Source organism: Eucalyptus grandis, chromosome 5 (assembly GCF_016545825.1).
Source record: "Eucalyptus grandis isolate ANBG69807.140 chromosome 5, ASM1654582v1, whole genome shotgun sequence".
Lineage (NCBI taxonomy): Eukaryota > Viridiplantae > Streptophyta > Magnoliopsida > Myrtales > Myrtaceae > Eucalyptus > Eucalyptus grandis.
In genome coordinates, this window is record NC_052616.1 from 52,080,983 (window position 1) to 52,099,278 (window position 18,296).

Sequence of the window (18,296 nt, forward strand, 5' to 3'; positions counted from 1 at the left end):
GGAAGGAAAAGGGAAAGGAAAACGTGCCTGCAGAATCCTCGCTTGTTATAAAGGAAAAGTCAGATCAGATGATGTTGTCCAATCCGTTGGAATCTTTCCTAAGAGATTTGGGCAATCAACCACAGCCTGATCCTGATATTCAACAACCTAAGCCCACTATTCAAAGGCCCGATCCTGTTATTCCAACAAATCAGATTTTATTTCCAACAGAACCAGCTTTTCCAAACATCTTTGATATTGAATCAAATTCTGTATCACCCTCATCATCTTCATCCTTCTCCATCCCTACCATTAATTCCTTTCCTATAGTACCAGTAACTTCATCAATATTTATGGTCGATCCTCCAGACTAAGATATGGAATCAAACCTTCTAACCATAGGTTGTTCATCCAAACAATCCCACTCAGCATGTGTCCAATGCATCAAAACTATTTTTTTACTATTGATGATATTCCTTATCACAAATGGCTAGAAAGACTTGAGGAATTTCATACTTGGTTAAATGCTCAGGCACTTACCAACCATGATAAGTATGATGTTCTTCTTAGTTTTATCACAAGGTTTACAAGTAGCCTCAAGCATTGGTGGCAATTTGTGATAGAACAAGACCAACTTCAATTTTTACTCTCACCCGACTTTGGTCAAGCCATTACCCTTCTATATCATTTCTTTGTTGGAAAACCTTCTGACCTCCAAGAGCTCAAAATGAGAGAATTTTTCGAAAGAAGATACTACTCTCTCCAGAAAAACATCTTGATAAGCATTATCGAGAAATACTTAAGCTCTTTTATGGTATTGGAGCTTATCCAAACCTGAAACATGTTTTCCTAACTTCCATCCCCAAAGAATTGTCTCAACAGGTTAAGAGAACTTTTCTCAATAAACAAAGGAGGATTCGGGACATTTCGTTAGGAGAAATCCAACAAGAAATCCATTTGTGCCTTGAAGAATTATGTATAAAACGCCAAATGATCCAGACTTACATTGAAGATAACAGAGAACTTGACACAGCCTGTTCTTGCCAGAAGCTAAAGATCAAATGCTCCAAGTGAGATTGTGATGGTTCTTGTGGAAAATCTTCCACAAAAAAGAAGCACTTCAAGAAGCTCTGGATAAAAAAATCCAGGCATGACTCTAAGCACTTCTGAAGAAAGAAGAAATGGCGATACCTACGCAAAAGGAAAAATCACTCAAGCCACAAGAAATCAAATCGATGCTTCATCTGTAATCAGAAAGGACATTTTGCCAAATATTGTCCCTAGGCAAGAGAATGTTAGAACCATCCAATACATCATATAGAGAATGAAACTGGTATTTCTCTTGAAAATGATGACATTGAATCTTTATTCTATGCGGATGAAAAACCATCTGAATAAACTCTTTGTGTCATCTCTTGTTACCAAACTTCCAGTGAAACTGATTTAGATTCTGGTCCTGAAGATATTTTTCACATATCTCTCACTTCTTCAAAATAAAGCACTGACATATTTTCAAGCCAAATTCATTGTCCCAATTTTCCTGTGAAAATCTTCACTCCAAAGTTTGCTAAACCAATCACTGTCATTGCTCTCATAGATACTGGAGCAAGTTCTTCAATTTTAGATACTAAAGTTCTTCCCAAAAAGTATTGGACTTCCTGTGTTTGATATTTCAATTCTGCCTTAGGAGATACTCATTACTTTTTCTACGAATGTAAGAACTACCCTAATAACTGTTCAATTTTTTCCCCAGTGTTCATAACCACAAAAATCTTTGGATATAGCCTCCCTAACAAAGATTTGATCATTGGTTGGGATATCATGACTCAAATTTCTCAACTTCGTATCATTCTTGGAAAAGGTCTTTAGTATAAGGACTAATTCTTTGAATTCATCAATAACCAAGGACTTTTTTCCATTCAAATGAGTCTTTTAGATCCAATCATGCAAAAGTTGTTGGAATCCTGTTCGGAATCTTATTCTGAGTTTGCTCAAAAGTGTCCTCATCGTTTATAGGATAATCCAAAGTTCTTTGTTCACCTTCCTTTAAAAAAAAAATGAATATATCAATCCGACCAAGGCAAGTCACATGAGAATGAAGCCGGAACATCTAGTTTTAGCTCAAAGAGAATGCTCAGAACTATTACAACAATGCCTTATTGAAATCTCCAATTCTCAATGGGCTTGTGAAGCCTTTTATGTCAATAAACGTGTTAAGCAAAACAGAGGAAAGATAAGATTAGTAATTAATTATTAGCCTCTTAACATTTTTCTCTAAAATGACAAATTCCCTTTACCCTCAAGAAATTTCCTTTTTACTAGATTAACCAAGGCCCACATTTACTTCAAATTCGACATCAAAGCCGGATTTTGGCAATTGGGCATCCATCCTAAAGACAAACCCAAAACAGGGTTTTGTATCCCGAACCAACATTTCCAATGGAAAGTTATTCCTTTTGGTCTAAAGGTGGCACCATCCTTATTCCAAAATTTTATGTGACGAATTTTCCAATCAATCTTGTTAAGTGCAGCGGTATACATCGACGATATCCTACTCTATTGTCTTGATGAGCAATTGTATTGCCAACTCCTTGAGTAGTTTGCAGATATTGCGAAAAGGCATGGGATCGTGCTTTCTCAGAGAAAGATGAACATTACCTAGACGGAAATTTAATTTCTTGGTATGCACCTTAACAAAGGTACATACTACCCAGGGCCACATATTGCTCAAGAGTTGTTAAAGTTTCCTAAAGAAAATTTTATGGCAAAGCAAGTTCAGCAATTCCTTGGGATAATTAATTATCTCAGAGATTTTGTTCTATACATTGCAAAACTACCGATTCTATTGCAAACGATGCTGAAGAAGAATCCTCCACCTTGGGGAAAATCTCAGACTAAAGCAGTCGTTAAACTTAAGAAAATTATGCAGACTCTTCCTCTATTACAAATCCTATCAACAGGAAAGAGAATTATCCAGACTGACACCAGTGATGAATATTGGGCATCCATCCTGTTTGAAAAAATTGATGGTAAGAGGTACTTGTGTGCCTACAAAAGTGGAAAGTTTTCTCAAGCTCAAATGCATTATCATTCCACTTTCAAAGAAATCTAGGTGGTGAAAAATGGAATAAAAAAGTTCGAATTTCATCTCATCGGTCATTACTTCCTATTAGAGTTAGACATTGCATCTTTTCTCCAGATAACCAAGTTCAAGAAGTTCCAAATTCTCAATTGCTTCGGTGGGCTGAATGATTTTCAAAATACTCTTTTGAAACCAAACATATTGCTGGAAAAAAAAGAATGTGCTTACTGACTTTTTGTCAAGACCAAAAGCACCAACAAAAATCAACATGTACATCATGAGACATGCTTTTCATACTCTTCATCACAATGAGAAGTATAAGATCGAGAGGATACGAGATTAGTATAAGATCGAGAGGATATGAGATTGGCCAAGCTGGAAATACCCCCAGGAGATTGTTAAGCAAATCCATAATGACAACCTCACTGAAAATCTGGATAACCTCATGTGGCAATGTCACACAAATCTGTTCATACTCGATGGAGGTTCGATTCTTTATCATTTTAGATTAAATTCAGATTATTAGTTCATACATCCTCTAATCTGGAAGGAATATGATTTCCTTGACCAACTTCAATGGTTATTATGGTACTTAACCAATAAGTACTTAATAGTTATTGAAATTCCAACCAGAAGATTCATTGTCAACCTCACTAGGATATTTGGACTCGGCAGAGGAAACATTGAAAATGAGAGTGATAGAAATCTCTTAGATTTCCTTAATTGGTTTTATCCCCCTACTCATTGGAAGTACCTTTTGCAGAAAGAACTGAGAACCACACAATCAAACCCTGAGGTCCATACTATTTTGTCACAAATAATTGCAACATTACCAATGCCCCTCAAATTATAGGTACCACATCCTATAAACCTTAACCATACAATGCAGAAGTCACAAATCTTATCCAGGACCTATTGGTTGCTGTAAGCACCAGTACCAAGAACTCCAAAGGGTTTTGTGCCAAAAAAATAAAACCATTCTTGAATGTGCATGGAATTATAATGTACCTACTGCATGGGATCATTATAGCCTGACATTAGAAGCCAAGGAAGCACTTGAGGAATTTAGACAAAGCTGCATCATCACATGAGCAAGAAATGACAGACACGGATAACTTTGCTTAGTCCTCTCATAATGCACAGTCCACTTAAAACCCTTATGCACGATGGGGAGGTCCTTTTTCCCAAAAACCCTATGACCAAGGACCTTTGTCTTTATCCCTAGGCATGGACACATCTTATTATGCTCAGCCATCTAATTGGCCTCAGCCAAACATTTCTGCCAATACTACAGGCTCCTCATTTTCTGGCAATGCATAGTTCGGATGACTCATACCATAACTACAATGCTCGCAACTGACGAGACCGTTGATCGTACAAGTCACAATAGCAAGTTACTATTTACTTTTACTGTAGCAATAGGCTAGGGAAGTCATTGTTCACTGTCATTGTTCATACCGTGCGAATAATTCCCTACCAAAAGTTTCCGGTGTTGGAGAAAACTTCCTTGCGTGTTTTGAAGCTGACAAAATGTTTTCATCAGTCTAGTCTGAAGACTTGCAGACTCTTTCATCAAAGTCTGAAGGCCGCCGATGTCATGCCCCGATCCTCGGGTGCGCGCCCATCCCTTAACTGGTCGATTTATTTGCGACGTCCCAGGAAGGTCACCGACCCATTCATTTATATACGCATGCGGAAGCTTAATAAAATCCCCAGACAATCAAACAATGAGATAGAAAAGTAGGATCATATTTTTCAAACCAATACGGTCTTTATAGACAAACTAGTTAATTATAAACTTAGGCTATCTACAAAATTGTCGGCTTATCAAAAAGGGGACTATCTTAAACATCCACTAGTCAGACCCATTTGCCGATTCTTCAGCCTCCACCTTCCGAACTCTAGGACTTTCGGTCCTCCACGATCGTCATCTAGGGACCTGAAATATTTTCCCCAAACCAGTTCCTTCTTAAGCACAACATAGGTCAAAGGGCTTACATTGTTATCAGTTCCTTCCTGCACATCAGTTCAATTAATAATATTGATAACTACATCAATCAATCACATTCCACCAATCAGATCGACTCAGCGATCAATCGACTTAATCGATTATATGTCACCACGACCTTTCTCCGGTTGGTACATTCAATACTATCTATAAAGTCTGACCATAGTCTAGGACTGCTTGCCCGAAGCTGAAAATAGATAGACTGATAAATATAGTATACTATGTATATGCTCGCCCAAAACTGATAAATATAGTATACTATGTATATGCTCGCCCAAAGCTAATAGATTAGGGCCCTCAGACCAATTTAGTATACTATAAGTATGTGCTCGCCCAAAGCTGATAATAAGGTATACTTCTCACCCAAAGCTGACATATCGCCTGTAGGCTAATATAGTACCGGTATACTGCGCACTCAAAGCTGACATATTTCCCGTAGGCCAACATAGTATACCACTCCAACCATATAATCAATTAATCATTTTTATCATTCACGATAAATAGTCGTGTGTGGGTATACGGTTGGCCTTCGCCAAAATATAATAATTTTACTTACAAATATCCCACTAATTTCAACAGCCCATTACATATTTTTGGCGCTGTAAACCGACGCCAGGTTATTTTTTCCATTAATAACCAAAATCAAATAATTTAGAAATAAATCCTAAATTCACAATTAATTTAATTTAGCACAAATTAACACTCAAATAAATAAACGGACTGCACCACGACAATCGCACGGAATTTCGGTTGTCGGCCATCTCAACCTTAATTTCTGAAATTTAATTAATTAATTAATTAATTTCGAAAATTAATTATTAATTACAATAAATTCAATTTAGCTCAAATTGGAGCTCAATTAAATAAACGGACTTCACCACAATCATCAGCATAAAATTCCGGTCACCACTATCCCTGGCCAAAATTTCCGGAAAATAATAAATAATTAAATTTATTCCGAAAATTAAATAAAATAATATTATATTATAATAATACAATATAATAAATAATATTATAAATTGAATTAATTATTTAATTTGAAAATAATTAATTAAGGCTTAAACAAGATTACTTTAATCAAAACATTTACTTAGCCTTAATTAATTATCAACTAAACTAATCACATCCCTTAATCCACTTAACATTTAAATAAATTAATCTAATCACCTAAACCTACTTAGTTTAATCTAAACACCCATTAAACATGATTAACCTACTAAGCGGGGATTAGTGAGTTAAACTCACTCGATTAATGAGTCGAACAGCTCAAAACGACGAGGACGACGCGAGGGTCGATAGTCTCCATGTCGGGCCTAGCTTCCAAGGTCGGGAAGCCGGCCAAAACGGGCCAAAACCAAGCTGAAATACCCATTTTCCAGCTGCTGTTTGGGGCCAAGAAGAGATGGATCCAGGGCTGGGTCGAGCTGGACAAGGCCAGTGGTGGTCCGGCTAAGCTCCAATGGTCCAGGTGGAGGCGTATGGCAGTGGAGGGAGCTTTGGCGATGGCTCACGGTGCTGGACAGCAGCTATGGTCGTTGGCCAAGCTAGGGATGACGCGGCTGGAGGCAAAGACGCGCGGGACAGCGCGCACGAAGAGAGGTGGCACACGGCGGTCCGGCGTGACGGTGAGGGAGTGCGACGGCGAGAGGGGCTACTTCGACTTCTTCTCTGCGGTTTCTGGGTTTGAAAAGCACAACCAGGAGCAAGAAAAGAGCTGGTCAACCGGCAGCAAGAGGAAAGAGAGAGAGGCGGAGGTGCGGCTAGACGTGCGACGGCCTCCGGTGGGCTTATGGTGGCGTTCCAGCGGCTGCTGGTTGCTGCTTTGCGGCTTCTTCGGCTTGTTGGGTTTTCGAAGAAGAAGAAGATGAAGAAGATGGAGAGGGGCCGTAGAGGTCGCACGGTTGGGAGAGGGAGGAGAGAGAAGGAGGACCACTTTTTTTTCTTTTTCTCTTTCTTTAATCCAACAAAAATGGCCCACCATGACCTCATGTGATGATGTCATACTCCACTATCTCCAATCTCCCACAACCTTAGTCCAATGGTTGCAATTTCATTTTCCACTGTGGCATGAAATCTTGTACACTTAATTCAATCAATTCTCAATCAATTCCATCCAATTGAAGCTCAATTAAATTAACCCATGTGTCCTCGACCTTCTTATGACTTTTCCCCATCAAATGATCCAACTTGCTTCCTAAAGATTCGATTAAAAATGGCCCTCTAACAATCTCGAATAAAAACGGCCTTACTTTGCTTTTCCGCCAAAATCTCTGTTTGTAGAAAAATCTTTTGGAGATGAGTTGACGTTCCTAAAATGAATTGTGACTTGACAGAACTTCCAATTTCTATAATCGTGTTCAATTTCACAGTTAATTTCAATCTGGTGTGACTTTAGCGTGTTCTAATCTACCAGGTAGCTTTTAGGAATTTTCAGTGCAATTGACCGTGGTTGATTATTTTTAAGCCACGACATAAATCTTCGACACATTGGCGACTCTCGATTGTTGTAGAAATCTTGAGATTTCGATTACGTACACGTGGTACCCAAAACGACGAAGAATCGGTCCTAGTGCCGATCGATGAGGATATTGCAATCAGTGGAATCACCCACACTCTAATCACATATCTCACCAAATCGACCTATTACCGATCTCTCGTTTGATTCCGACAAGTGTCGTAATGATCCTTGCAGATTAATACAGTCGAATAGCCAATTCCTAGTCGAATTCTCAAGTTTATTGCTTTTAAATTCCTTAACAGCTTCACCTAATAGACTAGTTATCTCGTGAGTGGCCAACTCCAAGAAGAGAGCTATAGATGCGAAGATGAAATGCTCGACTTATTCAATTGAAACCAGAATCGTAAAATTGGGATGTCACAGCCGGACCGCCAGACTCAAGATTCAAAGTCTATCCTTATTGATAGTTTCTAGACCGTCGAAGAAGACTTATCCAGAATTAAGTATTTTTTTAAGGATTTGATTCTATCAACTAAAGAATATCTCTCGGCTGGATATAGCATCTCGGAATCCATTATTCATCTTAAGATTGATTCAGGTATTTTGGATCCATTGATTGGCGAAGCATACTTGGAAGGTTCCGCTTATGGAAACCTAGATCCTGATTATATGGGCGAGTAGGATTGGTGGATTATCGTCATATTCCTTAAATAACTCGAAATCTCCCTAATTGATTCTATCCAACGGGTAGATTGGAAGAGCTCATTTGGTAAGTGCCAACGGTTATACAGGCATAGAGGAGTATATAATGAAGATGTTCTAGTTATTCGAGTGTGTGCGCGATAGAGAAATTCCAAAGTCTGAAGTTTCTTGTTCTTTGTCAATTCAATTGTTAAGCGTGAACTTATACTCAAAAGAGAGTTTATACTTCTGTGAGACATTGAGGAAGTGTAGCAGAGTCTGTACACTGTGGAATCAAGGAAGAGTTATATTGTAACGACTCTTTTGATTCTTAGTGAAATCCAACCGGTGGGCTGTCAATGCGGGAGAGTGGACAAAGGTTTGGATTAAGCCAAACCACTATAAACCTTGTGTTCTTATTCTCTTCTTTAAGCTCTTTTACTTTGATCGTAACTCTATCTGATTATCAGAGTCTAAATTCTTTTTCAAAGCCTATTGCTAAACAAAGTTGGTTTAAAAGTAAAATTTTATACTTTACTCTACAAAATTTGCTTTCGCACCTATTCACCCCCCTCTAGGTGCTCGTACTAGCTTTCACATCCGGCGCCTTTGTTTGTATTAGGATTCGTGAGTTTGGTCTTTGTTGGTGTGTGACCTCTTATTGCCTATAAAAGGTGAGGATGATGTAATGTATTTGACAGAGTCCCTTGAAGTAAAGTGAGTGTTTTGTGAAAACTTTCAATGGCTTTCTAAACCTCTCTTCTTCTTTGGCCTAGTAGGATCTTATGAGAAATGCATCTCAGATAGTTAGAAATGTTACCATCCTAGCATCTTTAGGTGTCTCTAGACTCTGAACTAAAGGATAGAGTAATTTGCTGCTAAAAGGCTGTCCCTGAAGGGCTTGAGCAGAGTGTTTGCCCACTGTGGGAAGGCATACCTGTAGGAAATTGACTCCGTCCTCCTTGGTTCTAAGTCTAGGTCCCACTCAAGCCAATTTTTATCTTCCATCAATTAGCCCAGTGTAAAAGAGTTTGTGCTTAAATTACAAATCTCAGAAAATCTTTACATTTAAAATTCCGGTAAAATAATTGCATGTGGCCATCTATTTAAAATCAACCGATCAAACTTTGCACACTTTCACTTTAAGACATCATTGCCTCTTTTATCACGTAAAATACGACGTCCAAACATGACACTTCAAAGTTTGCCATTTTCTTACCCATAAACCATTTTTGAAAAAATAGCATTTAAAATACATGATATGAGCAATCGACATCATGGTATTACATGCTCAAACGATAAAAAAAAAAGTGTAAATTCATCCAGTAGAACGAGCATAAAATTCTACTTAATGATTAATCTGTCATTAATTTACACTAATCACAATTAATTAAGCTAATCGTGATTAATTATGCTAATTACAATTAATTATGCTAATTGTAATTAATTAGGCTAAACTCGATTAATTAGCCTAACTATTTTAATTAAAATTAATCTTGTTAACTAAAATAATTACGATTATTAATTAAATAAATAAATAACTTATGATTAATTAAACTAACCTCAATTAATTAATCTAATCATGATTAATTAATCTAATCGTAATTAATTAAACTAATCGCCGTTAATATTAAACTAACCACCGCTAAATGCAATTAATGCCCTAATTCACAATTAGGAGGTTAATTCACCGATTTCTGGTGACGCCGAGCCCACGGCGACGGCGTGGCACAACGGCTCAAACGAAGGCTCGACGGCTCAAATGGAGGCTTGACGGCTCACGGCTCAAAAGGGGGCTCGGTTTGGGCGATGGCTCACGACCGTGGTGGTGGTGGCTCGAAGCAACAGCAGCATGAACGGCTACAAGCGGCAGCAAGAGGCGGTGACGTGGCTTGGGACGGCTGCAAGTGAGTGGCGGCAGCGACAGTCCTTGAAGCTCGGCGGTGAGATGGTGGTTCGGCGGTGAGGATGGCGACGGAACAGCTCCAAGCGGTGGACGGAGGTGGTGTGGTGGTGAGTTGGGGGCAGGTGGCGGTGGTGCTGGTGGTGAGGAGTTGGCGCAGCAAGAGAAAGGAAGGAAGAAGAAGAAGAAGCTCGGTTGAGAGAGAAGGGGGAAAGAAGAGACAGGGAGAGATGGAAGAAAAGAAAAGGGGGAGGGGAAAAAGGAGAAAAGGGAAAAAGGAGAAAAGAGAGAAGAGAGAGAGAAAATGAGAAAAGAAAGAGAGAGAGAGAAGGGGAAGGGGGATGAACGGCAGAAAGGGGGGGGGGGAGGAAACGTGAGGGAGAAGGAGAAGGAGGAGAGAGAAAAGAAGAAGACAAAAGAGGAAGGGGAGAAGGGGGATGTCGCAGGATACAGAAAAATATTGATGTGAATAATTTGCCAGGCTTTAACACTTTTATAAACCCGAGTGTAGTTGGCTTTCAAAGGTCATTTGTGGAAATGTCTTGGACCGCTTCCTCCCTCCCCATTGGCTATGGCAATTCCTGAGTCACTTGAGAAAAGTGACTCAGAAACGGGCAATCCTCGAAGACCCAGAAGTCTGTTAGGCTTGTGGTTTAAACCACAAATCTTCATCAATCAAGTGACTCAGAAACGGACAATCCTCGAAGATCCAGAAGTCTGTTAGGCTTGTGGTATGTGGCTACCAGCAAATCTTCATCAACTATGGGGTCATGGAACCAACACATCATGAGGAATTCCCGCTTTCTTCGTTTCAACAAACACCGGATTTCCAACGAACTCGATTTTCTCCTCCTGCTAGTTCTATTTGCAAGCGTGAAAGGCTAATAGATGGATATTCCTTGTTTTTCCATACTGTATTTCATTTCAATTTGTATGTTTGCACTAGAAGTATGCAAGTCAGTCGATGTGTTGAGCTCCTCTGAGACAATTCGTGATGGTGATACTCTAGTGTCGCCAGGAGAAAAGTTTCAGCTAGGTTTCTTCAGCCCTGGAAACTCCAGCTACAGATTCCTCGCAATATGGTACCACAACATCCCAGAAAAGACCACTGTTTGGGTGGCAAATGGAGATAATCCGGTGAATGATTCGTCAGGGGTTCTGAGGATAGGTAGTGAAGGTAAACTAGTCCTTGTTGACCAAGCAGAAAGAGTCTTGTGGTCATCGAATAACATGAATGCTACTTCGCAAAGCGTAGTTGCTCAGCTCCTGGATTCTGGAAATCTAGTTTTGAAAGATGACAGTGAAAATGTCTCTGGAGACTATCTTTGGCAGAGTTTTGATCATCCCTCCAACACATTATTGGTGGGCATGAAGCTCGGGTGGGACCTGAGGATGGGTTTGGAGCGGCACATGACATCCTGGAAGAGCGCAGAGGATCCCTCAACGGGAGACTTCACCTTCGGTGTCGATCTTGGAGGATTAATTCCCCAACTAGTCATACGTAAGGGACGTGTCAAATACTTCCGAAGTGGGCCTTGGAATGGAATACAGTTCGGTAGGATGCCGATGGTTCCTAATTTGATATTCATCCCCAAGTTCGTCAACAATTCTCAAGAGGTCTACTTCACGTTCAACCATTTCAATGAATCCACCATCACGAGGTTGGTGTTGAACGCTTCAGGGAACCACCAACGGTACCTGTGGAGCGAGAAAACGCAGGAGTGGACCATGATTTATATGTTGCCATATGATGCCTGTGATGTCTACGGGAAATGCGGATCCAATAGCATGTGCACGATCAGTAATTCTCCAATATGTAGCTGCATGATTGGTTATCAACCAAAGTCACAGGCAGAGTGGGATACACTTGTGTGGAGTAGCGGGTGTGTCAGTAAGAACCCATTTAATTGTTCTAAAGGAGAAGGGTTTAAGAGGCTCAAAGGTGTGAAAATGCCTGATTTGTTGCAGTTCACGATGAACACTAGCATGAGCCTTAAGGAATGTGAATTAGAGTGCTCCAAGAACTGCTCATGCAGGGCCTACGCGAACATAGACGCCACTGGAGGTGGAAGTGGCTGTCTCCTATGGTTTGGAGATCTTCTTGACGTCAGAATACTTAGCCGATCTGCGAATCAAGATCTTTACATTCGCGTTTCAGCCTTAGACCTCGGTAGTACATATACCTTTGTTTTCTTTTTTATTCCTGGACTCATGATAATCCTATTCTCCATTGATTTTGATCACCTTAACCTCTCTCAATGTTCTCAGATTCAGTGAATTCCAAGGGGAAAGAATGGGTGGCAGTGGCGATTTCCATGGCATTTGTCGTGCTTTCGGTGGTGCTTTTTTTCTGCATTGTTTGGAAGAGGAAAAAACATGCTCAAGGTACTCCATTTCCCTTAATTGAGTTGAGCTCTTGCTCTATAGCAATTGAGGCTCTGACTAGAATTTGCTTTCAGAACGTCAACTATAATTCTTGGTTCTCTTTTCGTATCTTGGAGTCAAGTCATAGTATTGCTATTTTTGTTATCTGGGTTAACAATCAATAATGAAAGTTGATAGCATACAGAAAAGAACTCATATTTTCTCATCAAGTCAAATGAATTTTAGATCTATTGATGCTTGGAAAGTTCATCGCTGAGGCCTCATTGCTAACAGGCCTCATTGCTAACACCCGTGTCTTAGTTGATACGTGCAATAGCTGTTCATTGCTTGCATATAGGGGAAAAGTGTTAAAAAAGTTCTAAATCTTTTATATTTGTGCCAATTTAGTAATAAACATTTTTTTATGTACCAATTTAGTCCTAAACATTTTCACTTGATACCAATTCAATCATTTCTGACTAATTTTCACCGGATTTTGTTGACTAAGCACGATCGACTAACGTGGCACGATTGGAACCGACGTTGATAATTTTTAATAATATTTTAATATGTTTTATTTTTTTTTTTTTTTTTCCTTTTTCTTTCCATTCTTCTTCCTCAAACTGGTCACCAAACCTTGGCAACCGGCCAAAGGTGACGATCAACAAGATTGAGGTGACCTTGCCGGTCTCTAGCAAGCTCGTTAGCCACTAGTGAGTTTTGAGCCCTTGCCGTGGCCGTGAGGGCAGCCTCACATGGGGCGGCGGGGCTTGCCCTCGTTGATCCGCGAGGCTGCCCTCGTGGCCAAGGCCGCGCCAAAGACTGGGCGTGAGGGCTTGACCTAGCTAGATCCAACAAGCTCAAGGGCTAGTTGTTGAGGTCCGGTAACCAGCCGAAGGAAGAGGAGGAGGATAAAAATAAAAAAAAAAAAAAAAAATAAAGAGGAAAGGGAAAATAAAAAAATTCAAAAATATTAAATATTACTAAAATTTGTACATGTTAGCGCCCCGATCATGCCACGTTAGCCGGCCTCAGCCTAGTCGGCAAAATCCGACCAAAATTAGTTGGAAATGACTAAATGGGCACCAAGTAAAATATGTTTTAGACTAAATTGGCATAAATACAAAAAGGTTTATAACTTTTTTAATACTTTTCCCTTGCATATAGTTCATTTATTATGGGGAAAAAAAGAACATATGCTCTGATGAAAGTTTAATGGTCAACAGGGATAACGTTCCACCTTCAGGCTGAAGATGAGAACAACTTACAGCTTCCGATCTTTGATATGGTCACCATTTTACGAGCAACTAACAACTTTTGTGATTCAAATAAGTTAGGAGAAGGAGGTTTTGGTCCCGTATACAAGGTAGAGTTTATTCTATGATTTCATATGTCGTACAAAAGAACACTACTCTTCATTCCGCATTTCATTTTTATTGTCCCCTCTCACTTGGAAAAAAATTATGCAACTCACTTGTCAGGGTCAGCTGTCCAATGGGCAAGAAATAGCAGTCAAGAGATTGTCAGAAGACTCTCGGCAAGGTCTTAATGAATTTAAGAATGAGGTCATGTTGATCGCGAAGCTTCAGCACCGAAATCTTGTTAGACTTCGGGGGTGCTGTATTGAAGAAGAGAGGATGCTAATCTATGAATACATGCCTAATGGGAGTCTGGACTCTTTCATATTTGGTTTGCTCTGTTCAATACCTTCTCTGTTTGATATCCATTCAATATACAATTTGTTGAAAATATCTTTCATCCAAAATTACTGATTAGAAAAAGGTTTAAATCAGGTAAAACAAGGGAAAATTCTCTAGTGTGGAGAAGGCGATTCGACATTATCATAGGAATTGTGCGGGGACTCCTATATCTCCATCAAGATTCGAGATTGAGAATCATACATAGGGATCTCAAAGCAAGCAATGTGTTGCTTGACAATGAAATGAACCCTAAAATATCGGATTTTGGTGTGGCTAGAGTCTTTGGCAGAGATCAGTCACTAGCAAAAACAAAGAGGATAGTTGGTACTTAGTAAGTAGTGAGAAGGATTTTCATGGGCTTACACATTCACATTCAAATTCATTTTCTTTTTATCCATATTGTTTTGCTTGCAGTGGTTACATGGCACCAGAATACGCAATGGACGGGCTTTTCTCAACAAAATCAGACGTTTTTAGCTTTGGGGTACTATTGCTGGAAATAATATGCGGAAAGAGGAATAGAGAATTCAATCATCCGGACCATTGCTTCAATCTTCTCGGACATGTGCGACAACGCTCTAAGAAGTCAAATTCTCATAATACAGCAATACTTCCGTTGGAAATGGCCTAAAAATTCACTTCTTCTTTTTTTTGTCAGGCCTGGAAGTTGTGGCTTGAAAGGAAGGCGCCCGACTTCATAGATCCACAACTTCCAAATTCTTTCGATCTATCGGAAGTTGTGAAATGCATACAAGTCGGGCTATTATGTGTGCAACGGCATCCTAACGATAGACCAAATATGTCATCTGTGCTACTGATGTTGGACAGTGAGAGTGCTTCCCTACCACAGCCCAAGCAGCCCGGTTTCTACATTGAGAGGAGCTCTGAAAACACTGACGTTGAAATGAGTCGAAGAGATGGTAACTCAAATAAGATTACCATAACATTATTAGAAGGTAGATAGATTGCCAAGCATGTGCAGTCTCTCGCTTCTGCTGAGTCTTTCCAATGCGAGATTGCAATGCATCACTAACCGAGAGATGTTCCAAGTTCACCAAATGCGATGTACCTAATCATGGAAGAAATCAACAAGGTGAAGTTTAACGTTGGTCCGATTCCTCCAGCTGCTAAAGCGGATTGGTAAGAAAGACATTTTGTAGCTGGGAAAGTGGGAATTAACAGCCGCCCCACCCCAAACTCCGAGCATATACTGTGTTGGCAACATCTATTTCAATACCATGTTTTGAGTATAGCAGTAATAAGAAAAGAGTCTTAATAAATGAAATGCTCGATTATATTCATACCGAATGATGTTACAATCATATGATACAAGTTTTCAAAAAAGGAAATAACTTCTTGCACTTTCTTAGCATAATATCCTATCTTTTGCAGGCTAGGCATTTCCATTAACTAGTGAAGTTCCACATTCTTCAACCTTAAATGAAGCATCAGGTTGAAGAATCAGTTTATAGTCGCTTCTTGTCGCTCTGCAACTGTATCAGAATTCCATGGACATGTCAAAAATATTCTGCTAGAATTGAACTTCGTTATGCTGGTACACATTCGATGGTTGATTCCCTGCAAGTGTTATTGACATGGACACCGTTGCCTTTCAGTAGGCCAAGCTGCTCTTGCCCGAGGCTACTCTAGGCCGTCATCCAGGATCAACATTCTACTAGACATTATAGGAGCATAACCCTATATTCTGTACAGTCTTTTACGATATGTCGAGAACCACGCGTGTATCACGTTCGCTTCGCTCTGGACACGTATGTCATGCTCTTCCTGTTATTCAGCATGAATTTGCCCGTGCTCTTCTGCTAGTCATAGGGGCCAAAAGTCACGAGCTCTCGAGAATTTGCCCGTAGAGAAATATGAGATAATTTCAGTTGAAGGAGACGGAAAGAGAGAGAGATGATGGAGAAACTTAGCTGATTTGGTTGACCACAAGTTCAACAATCTCGTCCAATCCCAGGATCTGTGCTTGTCGTGAAGCTGACTAAATGGACACTTCGAGAAGGCCCAGGCTCCAACTCTCTCTGGTGAGGTCTTTTTCGAACAGTGGCTATATAGGACGACGGACTAGCCAGCCACGTGGTCAATCCACGTGAATCAGATGCAAGACATGCCCAGGACATACTTGCCTTGTCACATCTTTCATCAGTCAGCACCCTCTATTTTCACAACTACAATTTTGCACCCTCAATTTCAAGGGAGATCATGACAATTAAACTCTTGTATTCTCGATCGATGTGTGATTTTGTCTTCATTGTTTTAATTTTGTTCAATTTACTCTTTATACTATTTGGATGGAACCAATTTTGCCTATCTAATCGATTATCTCTCCCTCAATTTGACCAGTTTGGTTCCATTCAAAAAGTAATAGAATCACAGTTAACGTTGGCCAGGCATTCACGTACTATTTTTGACATTGCGCCCTCTTTCTAATAATAGTACCCCTACCCCTTTTTCTCCATCACAGCTGCTAACGAACCCCTAGCTTAATCACCACTAAAGCCCATCGACACCATTGCCAAAACCGATCGTCGAGGTCTCCTAGCCACCCGCCACTTCCACTGCCGTCATTGCGACGGGACCCACCATAGCACCTCCTCTCCCTCTTTCACACCTAAAAAAAAAAATGGCAAAAAGCAGACGTGTAGTGAAAAAGAAGCATCAACAATGCCATAATCTTCGTGGATTTCGGAGTAGTTGGACCGACCACAATTGTCAAAGTCGAACTTGACTTTTTCCCCGCGTGTGCCGGCATTGAGGGAAAAAACAAATCCATGTCTACACCTTAATCTTCCCTCATACTTCCCTTTCACGTGGGGGAATCCTCAAATGGAAATTGCACAATTCAGAACGGCTAGAGTCCCAAACCAAACACTCCCAAATATCAAGTCAATAGACCAGACATCTTTAACCAACAAATTATATGGTATTGGCATGGATGGATTGTGTTATTAATCAATGGTGATCGGCTCAGTTTGTCATATCTAAGTTAGTATTTCACATTACCACATCTAGTTGATGTTATGCAATATATTCTCCCAAGCTCCCCAGGGTTATACTTTCATCTAAGGACACAGCGCTTTAACTAATAATTTTCATTAGAAGTCCTACAACATTATGTATGGGGTTTGTCTGATTAATTGACCAATTAGATTATGCAATCAAGTCCTCGAGCATTTTCATAAAATTATGATGAAGTCCTTCTTTGTCATCATTTCTTTTATAAGAGTGATGTCCCATTGTCATATGGACTATACCCGGTAATGGACTTTGTTGCACTACTTTGAAGACAAATTGCAAAACCAATGGGCCCATGCATATATATTCGGCCGACCCCACCGTTTAATATCCCGTTCATTGAAATCATCCTTTGCTAGTCCCGCTCATAGAGATTAATTCTTATTGAAAAAGTGAGAATTCTTGAGACAGAAACATATTAAGAGGGAAACAACATAAACATCAAAATATTCATTAGAAAGGTCTGATTCTATGCTACTAGAGTCCAAATAACCCCGAGGCAATGTCCAAATCTCGCTTAAGTGTGGAGGATGGTATGACCCCCCGTCTCATGAGGTGATTTATCCACCGTAATCTGAATAAATAACGAGACAATATCCCAACCTCGTTAGACTGTGGAGGGGGTTGTCCCATGGTCCCCGAAGGTGGTTTGTCCACAATAATCGCCATAAGTAAGAACAGCGCAAATTTCCCCTAATTCAAATACCTCATAAGGCAATGTCCCAATCTCGCTCGAGTGTAAAGGAAAGGTTGACCCTTTCCCCTAATTCAAATACCCCATAAGGCAATGTCCCAATCTCGCTCGAGTGTAAAGGAAAGGTTGACCCCACTGTCTCTTGAGGTAATTTATCTATCACGATTGAAATAAGTAACACCTGAGGTAATATCCTAATCTCGCTTGAGTGTGGAGGAGAGGTTACCCACGGTCCTATAAGATGGTTCATCCGCTGCAACGAGCATAAGTAAGAATGCCACAAATTCTCTCCATGATTGTAAACAATTTTGGTTTACAAATCATTCATAAAGTGATATAGCATACTTTGCTTTGAGTATCTAGATAATTTGCTCTTTTTAATACAACTATTCTT

General features: G+C 39.9%; 1 protein-coding gene across 2 annotated transcripts; it reads left to right on the forward strand.

Moving 5' to 3' along the window:
* Positions 1-10,553: 10,553 nt before the first annotated feature.
* On the forward strand, positions 10,554-15,536 carry LOC108960078 (G-type lectin S-receptor-like serine/threonine-protein kinase At4g27290). Of its 2 annotated transcripts, none has more exons than XM_018874816.2 (7): positions 10,554-12,281; positions 12,380-12,496; positions 13,702-13,841; positions 13,957-14,143; positions 14,269-14,506; positions 14,590-14,740; positions 14,834-15,536. In XM_018874816.2, the coding sequence occupies exons 1-7, from the start codon at positions 11,000-11,002 to the stop codon at positions 15,137-15,139; spliced, it is 2,421 nt and encodes an 806-aa protein (XP_018730361.2). In that variant the 5' UTR covers positions 10,554-10,999; the 3' UTR covers positions 15,140-15,536. The 2 variants fall into 2 exon arrangements, with proteins under 2 accessions (XP_018730361.2, XP_018730360.2); XM_018874815.2 differs by having other exon boundaries at positions 10,555-12,281; positions 13,957-14,164.
* The last annotated feature ends 2,760 nt before the right edge of the window (positions 15,537-18,296 follow it).

Coding starts and splice junctions, on each gene's coding strand:
- LOC108960078 (XM_018874815.2), top strand. CDS start 11,000: ATGGATATTCCTTGTTTTTCCATACTGTATTTCATTTCAATTTGTATG. Junction 14,165..14,268: donor TCTGGACTCTTTCATATTTG/GTTTGCTCTGTT, acceptor GGTTTAAATCAG/GTAAAACAAGGGAAAATTCT. Junction 14,741..14,833: donor GCTTCAATCTTCTCGGACAT/GTGCGACAACGC, acceptor TTTTTTTGTCAG/GCCTGGAAGTTGTGGCTTGA.